This window comes from Poecilia latipinna, unplaced genomic scaffold (genome assembly GCF_001443285.1).
Source record: "Poecilia latipinna isolate Pla-1442-1.1 unplaced genomic scaffold, P_latipinna-1.0 Scaffold124, whole genome shotgun sequence".
In the NCBI taxonomy this organism is placed as follows: Eukaryota; Metazoa; Chordata; class Actinopteri; order Cyprinodontiformes; family Poeciliidae; genus Poecilia; species Poecilia latipinna.
Window position 1 is genome coordinate 446234 of NW_015112740.1, and position 10052 is coordinate 456285.

At 36.0% G+C, this 10052-nt stretch overlaps 1 protein-coding gene across 1 annotated transcript; it reads left to right on the top strand.

The window, feature by feature from the left end:
- Positions 1 to 2859: 2859 nt before the first annotated feature.
- LOC106945040 (C3a anaphylatoxin chemotactic receptor-like) lies at positions 2860 to 9477 on the top strand. The gene is made up of 3 exons (XM_015028447.1): positions 2860 to 3035; positions 6786 to 6966; positions 7554 to 9477. Exons 2-3 carry the CDS (start codon positions 6793 to 6795, stop codon positions 8424 to 8426), a joined length of 1047 nt encoding a protein of 348 aa, XP_014883933.1. The 5' UTR covers positions 2860 to 3035; positions 6786 to 6792; the 3' UTR covers positions 8427 to 9477.
- Positions 9478 to 10052: the final 575 nt, after the last annotated feature.

Genomic DNA, 10052 nt, shown 5'->3' on the forward strand with positions numbered 1-10052 from the left:
GAGGATATCTGATGTTGGTAATGAGAGAGTTTATTGTACACTGACTTTAAAAACTCTAAGGAAATAACTTATGGAATAAAGCAACTCCTTTATGCCAGTGCAGGGAAACGGGGATAAAGGATATCGGCAGTAGAAAGTGGTCAGGAAGTGAACAGATGTTTAACTAGTGGGAGAGTTGATCTTATTGTATTTCACCAGTCATTTTTCCCCTTCAACTTCCTTTACCAGCTACATTATCACATCACTTCAAGAATGAGGGAGTCATGGGTTAAAATAGTTTTGGTTCAGTTTGTGGTTTTTCATATGTTTTGGTTTCTACTTTGAGTTGCAGTTCCTCTTTTATTTTGGTAATCTGGTTTCTCTTGTGTGTTGTTTTATTTGCTTCCTGTTTTGCGTGGAAAACATTTCCATGAGTTACATTCTGACTTTTGGTCCAACACTTGCAGATATTTTTTTCTTTCAGTTTAATTGTTGTGTTCTCCTCGTGTTTTGCCATTTAATGTCCTTCAGGTAAGGCAGACTTTGATTTTACAGGTCAGGAAATGATTACAAAAAATAACATGTCACTAACAAATCAGTTTTTTAAAAGCTTCGCTCTTTCTATACCGTTCACTCTTTATTTAAGAATTCATTTTTTAATTTTAGCCTTGAATTGATGGACTCTCCAGTATTTCTTAGGCCCTGGGTTGGATTTTACCTAAGCAGCAGCCCTGCGTCCCAAAACATCATTTCACGCATTTCATTTATATTTCTGCATGTAGGATGATCATAGTTTCATGGACAAAGAGATTCCTTTGTCCTAGGAACAAAGAATCTTTTATTCCACAATAAATATGCAATAAATATTTTATATAGTGTAATAACAGAATATAAAATGACTTTACATGCTGTGTTAAGCAATGTCAGCAGTAATCAGTTTATTACTTTGTACATTAACACAATTCTACGAGTTAATGTGTGTACATGTGGTAATTTATGACCACATAAAGTACCCAGCTGTATTAGAAACAGACCACTGAATTAAAATTAAGTCATTGACAAAACAAATATACAGAAGTTCCAAATGCTTCAAATAAAAGTGTCATTTTAAGACTAAAAGATAATACTAATCTCATAAAATGGGGATATCCAGACATAGTGAATTGTAATGCTGAAATGCTTCTGCTTGCAGGATAATGCTTCACACGATGAACTCCTGCAACACTCTGAGATCATGAGGCCATTTTACGATGACCCAAGAGCCATGAGGAAGAGCAAATGAGGAAGTGGCTAAACAGTTTCAACATTTCTCAATAACAGCATAAAAATGGAGAATAAATAATAAAAAAGGTTAACTTGATGCTGAGAAAGGGGTTATTTGAAGAGTGCTGATTTTTCTTCTCATTGAAGCAGATTGGAAATAAAACAAAATAAAATTAACTTTGCTGCGCCCTGCTGGTTGAAAGTTGAATCGCATATCTGCCCTTCAGTGAACATTTCTGCTGTTCTTTGGAAATCTGATAAGCCTGCAAGATAATTATTCTGTAACACTATTTTATGTAATTTTTTATCATTAATTCGTTTTTTTAACTGCTATGCATGAAATAATTCTAATATACTCACAATTCTGCAACAGACTCATTTTGGAGTTTCATCCATCCATTCCAGTTGTCATTTTAGTTCAGTTAGTTTTCTAGAACAGGCTCTGTCATATTGTTTTAATATGTAAATGTTTTACCACACTAAATGAATGAATTTCATCAGAAGTCTACCTTCTTCCTCAATCTAATTCTTCCTTTTCACAATGTTTTTAGAAGTCAGAGATGTTCCTGTTAACCAAAACAGCAGCAGAGACTTTAATATTATTTAATTGCTTTGAGTCATGACCTACTGCAACATTCGTCATGAGTTCATAATCCCCTGCTGTTGCAATTACCCAAGTACCCTGAGGAAGCAGCAAGGAGGAAGCTGCAGTTTCAACATCACTAGGAACCAGCAAAAAAACAAAAAGTGGATACATAGTAAAACATTTTTATATTTGACGGTAATAAACAAACATTTGAAGAGAGTTAATTTTTAAAGTAAAATTCAGAATTTTCTTTTCCATTAACCGCATTGGAAAGTGGACAAAATAAAAGCTTTGCTGCTCTCTGCTGGTTGAAAGGTGAATGACAGCGCTGCCATGATGTGGAAATCTTTGCTGTTTTATTTATAAATCTGCTAAACTTGTGTGAAACTTGTTCTGTAGCACTGTTTTACCTAGTTATACCATTGTTTGTCATGTTTAAACTATTTTATAGGTCACTCTATAGTAAGTTTACATCATTTCCAGATACAATGTTTTGCCTTTGGCATCTTTTTTTTTTTTAACAGGAAACATTTTATTAGTGTTGTACTCTTTGTCCTCAGTTTATATCTTTCCTTTACTTCCCTGTTCTCTTCTTTCCTATAGGAGGTTATTAAATCCACACGTGACTGCAGTTTGGACAATGTGTCTGCTAAAGTCAGTTTTTACAACTGTTCTTATCTTAATAATGTTGCATTTCTCATATGATGGAAACCTAATTTACATGTACACAGAAAACAGGAAATTAAATGAGACAAATTTGTGAACAAACATCAAAACAGTCAAGATTCGGTTTTGGGGGTTTAATTGAAACATTGAAAAATGGATTCTGCTAAAACAACACTTGGCTTTTGATTTGGAAACAGCTGTTAAGAACTCTAACATCTATTTAACCAAATTATATTTGTGTCAAGAACATTTAGTTCAGAGTGAGATGTTCAAGGAAAAGAGAAGCAGTCTGAAAGGTGAAGTGGCAGATATGGTATATGAGAGAAGTGACTCTGCATTGTTTGAATTAGAGAGAGAGAGAGACACAGAGAGAGAGGGGAGGCAGAGAGAGAGAGAGAGAAAGAGGCAAACAAGATGTTTTTAGCAATAAAACCACTTAAAGGAACAGTGACATTGAGGATCCCGTACATGGGTTTCATTTCTGCCTGTATTTCCCCCTGAAGCAGTTGACACAGCAGTCACAGCTGTTTAAATTCTGCAGGTAAGATTTTTTCATCAGATTCAATTTCTTTTACATGTATATTTTGAGACATTCTCATTTCTGCTTGATGATACTACAATTTTTACAAGATTTATTAAGATTACTCCTTGACATTTTTTTGTTGAGCTGATCCTTTGAGTTTTGTACCAAAGTGGTTCTTGGTTTTTATTTATGTGTTTGTGCTTCGCTTGGAGGAGCATAAAACATGTCAACAAGTCAAACTAACTCATCAACTTTGCAATGATACAAATATATTTCTTAAAAGCTTTCGATTGTAGACTTGTTTCTTTTCAAGTAATTTGATTGTAGTCATTTTGAGGGTGGCTGTGTAGTTTGTATAAACTCTAAGAAGTCAGCTCTTCTTTGTCCAAATTTAGAGGATGTAGTAAAAACGAAACAGGAAAAATAGAAATAAACATTTGGAAAACACTGGTCACTTGGCCTGACGGAGCCTCAGAGCAATGGCTCATTGGTGCATTTGTCATAATAAACTGATCTGTAAAAGAGCCTTTAAAGCTAAGTGATTCCAATTTCTAAGTAATGCAAATTTACGTGAAACATCTGCATCTTCCTTGATGTGACATAAATTGGCTTTACTGGCTCATCAACGATACTAACTGGTTTTGCACTGAACTTTTTAACAAGATTTGCCTCACAGACTTTTTCGATAAAATATTTAACCAAATGACAGTTTTTAAGCTTTGTCTGTGACACTTGTGTGCCAAACCCTTGTAGAGGAGTCTGGTTTAAGTCTTTTGATTAAATAAATGTTATTTTCTAATGTGAATGTATCAAGGAAACATTTGCTGTGACAGACCACAACAGGGCAGAACCAACTTTGAGGTTTGATCTTGTCAAAGAAGAGAAAATCTTCTTCTTATTGCAATATAAGTCCATTGATTAGCTTGAAATGATACAGTAGTAGTGAACTGCCAGAGGTTTAACGTAAGGTTAGGTTAGCCCAAACTGATAATGTGCATTTCAGAATTATAAAACAAGACCTTTTTCAGTTAACAGTTTAACCACACATTGGTTCTGAACCAATGTGTGGTTGATAAAGCCTTGAAAGTTGGTGCTGCTAATTTCAACAGGTGTTTTATGGATTATTTACAACCTTTTGTGTGTATAAAATCAAGGTTATAACACACTGTGGTGCCCTTTCCTTTAGAAACGTACTCTACCAAAAGTAGAGTGTTGCTACAAAAAGGCATTTTTGTTAAGAGAAGAGGGCAGACCATTATGACACTTATAAATGTAGGTCTTTCCTAAAGAGAAGTTGTAAAGAAGGTCAAAGTGTCAGTGAAGACAATTTACTTCACCATCAAATCGTACTGAGAAACTAGGGCAAACACTGACAGGAAATCTAGCAGGACCAAAGCCACAACCCAGTCAGAGGACAGGTTTCTGAGAATTAATAGCTTTTGTGGTATGCAATTCACAGGTTATTTTTAACTTGTTTCTGTTTCCTCAGTGAAGAGAAGAGTTTGAGCTGCAGGTTTTACTGGACAAGTTCCAACAAGAAAGCTATTGCTAAAAATTCAGAATAAGACAAAGAGGCTTGTCTGGTTCATGAAACACTGATACCAGACTCCTGAAGATGGGAAGAAGGTATTATGAAGTGATAAATCAAAATCAGAAATATTCAAGAATGGATGGCTCCATGGTGTGTGGCCTCATCTGTCATGCATGGAGAAGAAAGTGTGATGGTTTGGGGATCTTTTACTCTTTTACTTTTATTATGTCTCAGTAAAAGATGAATTCTTTGACTTGTACAGAGGCACCCTGAACCAAAATGGCTACCACAGCATTCTGCAGAAAGACCCGAAACACAAGTCCAAGAGACTTACAATTTGGTTAAACAGGTAGAGCAAGATAGGAATTACTACTACTACTGAATTTTAGCGATGATGATTAACTTTAATGTCATGCTATGAAGAGAGTTGATGACCTTTGAGTGATTCATTTCAAGAAATGGTACCAAAGCTTTCCTTTGACACTTGACGTATTAGTGCAGTGTAAGGTTCTCATTGCATGACAACTTCTCTTTCTAATATGTGTTCCAGATCTTACAAGCTTCCTGTTGAGCTTCTGCAGCTTTCTTATCAGATTCAACAAAAATGTCTGTTTACGACCCTGAAGCTCTCAAAGATCCCCACATTTCATTGAAACAGACTGTTCTGAAAAAAAAAAACGCATATCTGATGATGATCGGCCCTGTCAGCTGAAACAAAACATGACAATGTCATTGGGTTATACTCTTATTACAATCATCTCTCCTGTATTCAGATATTTAAGTCAGCTATATCTGTCACATTTAATGTATTTACATTATGCCATTTTTTACATGTTATCACCTTCGACTCATGCTGATGCATATGATATAGCAGATATAGTAATAAAGTGGCCAGACAAGCGAAATGCCCAAGTGCTGAATACAGCTCTGATATAGGATCATTCTTCCAGTCACACTGAATCAATTATTGAATCGATCCTGGATTTTCTGTAAATTAATATTAAATGTAAGTAAAAGTGGTGGTTTTTCTGTTATCTCTTGCGGTTCTTAGTGTTTTAAACATTGTTTGATGTACATTTCCTTTATAGCTACTATTAGAATAACTTTTTTACTTTTTTTTATCTATGTTTACCAACTTATTTCCGTTCCCTTCCCATAAAGGAGAGCAGTTATCTATAAATACTGATATAATCTGTCCTGCATGTGAGGATCAGTGTAACAGCTGCATGTTGCACTTCAAAAATATAAATGTTAACTGAAACAAAAAAATCTGTATTTTCTCTTCTTTCTTATGCACTTCTTGTTACTGTGCACTATTTTTATTTTATATTTGTATCATGTTCGAATAAAATTTCATTTCATTTAATTTCACTCTTCCAGTCTTGTCACAGATCTGGACCAACGTCATTTTTCTGTGATGTGACATAATGAAGTCACATCGCATGTGAGTCCTGTCTGCTCATGACCCCATTAACTGCTCTGTGCCCAGATTGTGTTTTCTTATCTGAGGCTAAAGGAAACTGTACAGTTATTGCAGTTTCATGCTAATTTCCTCTTCTGAGTAAAGATGCTTTGCTTCTGCACACTATATAGATCCAACCAATGATGGTAACATATTTTTTCATCTGACAAACTTATTGCAGATAAAATCAGTTTGTTTCCGGTTATTTCCTGCATGTAAGAATATCACTTTTTTATCTTTACAAACACTTTTGTTGGCTCACTGACAGAGACATGTTCAAAATGTTCCCTTTAATGGTCCTACGTGATTGTTTATTTATTGAGACATTTTCCCAGGGTTGCATGAGGTCAGCATTCTCAGTTAGATTGACCAACATGGTTCCTTCTGTACATTCTGTGCTGCCTTATGTAAATCAAATAATTTGTATTGCAAATGATTTTCCAATAACAATTGTTACTTTCAATATGTGCTTAAAGCCGGGATTGTTTTAACAGAGTTTTCTGTAAATCTATTGAATTTTGACATCCTTTATCTGGTAGATCTACATGAGTTGCTCTCTCTGTTTTCTGTAAATCAGAGCTGATTCACAGAAAAATCCTGATCAACAAAATAATTATCTTCCATTTAAACACCAGTACATATTTCAGAATTTTTTTTTTTAGGTTTGACAAACGTATTTTATCAAATTGTGATTTGATTCCCGGTTCCTCTTTCTGTTCTTCAATGCTAACTGCTGAAAAGAAAATTAAATATTCTTATATGACTTATTTTTCAGCTGCACAATGTCCAACTCCTCTCTACCTACCTTGACTGTCAAGACCTCCAAGAATGACCACACAAACGTGGATGTTGAAGCCGTCATGGAAAATGTGGGCATTGTCCTCTTCACAATGACCGTCGTGTTTGGGATCACAGGAAACTCTGTGGTGATCTGGGTGGCTGGATTCAAACTCAAGGTAGATGAACAGTTTCTGACGTTCAATGTTCTTGTGTTTGCCTCTCTGCTCCTCTTATCTGGAACAAACTTCCAAGAATGTTGAAACACTGAGTTAATTTAAATCAAGGCAAAAAAACCCCACCTGCTTTGAGCTGCCGTTAATTAGTAGTAACTGGAACACTGATCAACATCTCTGATGTGTATTTGCTTGATGATTTTGATGACAGTATTTGACAAAATGTAATGTTTATTGCTTGTTTCATAATTGGTGAATATATGATGTTTTTAGTATGTTACAGCCTTGTTGCTGAATTGCGCAAATAAACATGACTTGACTTCTCTGTAAATTCAGAAAGGCTTGCACGCTTGTAAATAATTAGAAATATAAGTTTAAAAAGTTTTAACTTATATACACTATATACCATCCACCATATACCACCCATCTGTTTCATCAGATGGATAGTTTATAAAATATGATCCATCTGGCAAAATAAAGATTGTATTTCTTGATGAAAGATATTCAATAATTAGATGAGAAAATGGTTAAATTTGTATTTAGGAGTTGAATTGTTAACCACTTAATGTTTTTATTCACTTTGATTGCAGCCAAAGGTTACCAACGTGTGGCTGGTGAACCTGGCGATAGCTGACCTCATCTTCTCCATCACAAGAGTTTTGTCCCTGATCAAGAAGCTCTTCTTCGACCACTGGCCCTTCGGAGAATTTCTCTGCAAGTTCAACGGCTTCTTTAAATACGCCAACATGTTCTGCTCCGTCTTCCTGTTGGCTGTGATCAGTTTGGACAGGATGCTCTGTGTGTGGAAGCCCGTCTTTACAAAGCGACGGCGTACCCTGTGTGCTGCCAGAGTGGTGGCACTTTGTGTCTGGATCACAGCCATCCTCTTCAGTAGTCCCTACTTCATCTATCGCCAAGTCTACCTGGGAAAAAACAACATGAGCAAATGTTCTTTGGAGGTGAAGGAGTCGAAGGGGGGAGACAACACCACCAAATTTGCTCTGTATTTAAACAGGTTCCTGTGTGGCTTCGTTTTCCCCTTCATGGTCATCCTTATCTGTTACATCATGGCTGCCATCGGCATCCGACGCACTCGCCTTGCAGGAAAGACACGCCCCCTGCGTATCCTGGCATCGCTGGTCATTGCGTTCTTCTTTTGCTGGGGTCCTTACCACTGTCTGCTCCTTGTAAAGATGGTGGATAAAAAGAATGCAGTGCTGAAAATCTGGCAGCCTTTGGCCAATGGCTTTGCCTACTTTAACAGCTGCGTGAACCCGCTGCTGTACTTCTTCATGGGACTGGAGGTGAGGGGCCAATTCAGACAGAGTCTGATGGGCATTTACAGGAAAGCTTTGGCTGATGATATTGAAGGACAGGCTTCTCAGTCTAACGACCGCTCTCTGGATGAAAGCTGCACGTCAAAGTACAGCACTGCTGTGGCGGCAGAAAGGACTCGAGTTTAAATCCATCCAGTTGGTCACCAGGCGTTTGCTCCCAGAAGATGATTCATGTAATTTAGAGGTGGATTATATAATAGTTATGAAAAATAGTCAACATGTTTCAATATTTCACTGAAAGCTGCAGGTTTTCTCAGTTTTTTTTTTTCTTGTGAACCAGTTGACATGATGAGCATTTATCTTTTACAAATAGTTGATATAAAAATTAGTTATCTTTCTGCACATGGTACTTTTGGCACAACTTGTGATGTTACTGTATAATAACATTTTGCAAAGTTATATATCACAAATATGTATTTTTAAAAGCATATGTTTTTTGTAAGCAGTACAAAGAAGTCCAACATGTGCTTCTTAACTAGATCTGTACATTATGTCAGATATTTTTTATATATTGTATGTCGACGCTACCTACTGCTGAGTAAAAACAAAATACTGACTTTATCAAGAGTTTTACAGAATTTAACTCAAATTATTCTGCAAATGTGGTTTGAGTTGTTTTGTTTGTGAAAAGTGGAACTGTTCTGTCTGGAGGAATATAGATAAAAAAAACAGAGGGAAGTGAAACTATTTCAGGAAAGTCAGGAATAGTCATGACTGTGTTTTTATAGAAGTTCAGCTAACAGATGAACTGAAACTGTACCAAAAGTCTTATGCTTTTCTATGGAAAACACACTTTGGTTTTAAGATACATTTTTTTTAGCTTGGCTCTTTAAATTGTGCTTTAAAGAATTTCAGTTATTATTTATTTCAGTCTAGACAGATGTAAATACTGGAAGTGGGATGGTCTGATGAACACCATCCACCCCTAGCAACAAGCTCATAAAGCAGTGGTGGAGAATTCAATGTGCAGAGTACTTACTCATCACTGGGAGATGAAGGAGGCTGTTTATCTCAAACATATTTATGTTCTTTCTACAGCACCGTGCTGGTGCATTGTGCAGTTTGAAATTACAATACCTAACAAAGTTAAAGCTCCCTTTTATTTCTGTAACTTCTTCAATCAACAAATTATATGATGTGAATGTAAAATAAAGTATTTAAACTCTTTATTTCTGCATATTTTATTATAGATATGATTTTTTTGCTGAATGATCACTTTTAATTTATTCTTTGACCAGGAATCTGTATTTTAGTTTGATTTTAATTACACTAGTTGTTTTGGTTAAATCCCTTGAAATGTTGACTTCAGCCACTTGTTTTTCATGATGAAGGTCAATCATACACTGACCAGTCAACCAACAGCTTTTCTTTATGGCTCAGCTATTCAGAATGACAGACCAAATCAACACCTGTATTACTGCAGATAAAATGCATCCAACAACTCCAACTGTGACCTCTGACTGGGGATACGGCTGCCATTTTCCTTTTTCCAGTTGTCACATTGTTTGCCGAATTCCTTATGTACAAACAAAAGGCATAAAACTGAAAGCAGTTCAGACTAGAGCTACATTCGCCTGTTTGCTTTCAAAAACACACACTGAAGTGCACTTCGGTTGGTAACATAGAATCAAGGCTCTTCCCCTAAGGCACATGAGAGAGTCCTGTCACAGCAGGAAACTGAAATTGAACTCTACATTCTTCTAATTGAAGGAGTCATTGAGCCACAGTTGACCCAGTTAACATTAGTAATTA

What these genes read in the sequence shown, in the direction of transcription:
- LOC106945040 (XM_015028447.1), top strand. Translation starts at nt 6,793, where the DNA reads ATGTCCAACTCCTCTCTACCTACCTTGACTGTCAAGACCTCCAAGAAT. An exon ending in TGGCTGGATTCAAACTCAAG is followed by an intron (nt 6,967 to 7,553) that starts GTAGATGAACAG and finishes CTTTGATTGCAG; the next exon opens with CCAAAGGTTACCAACGTGTG.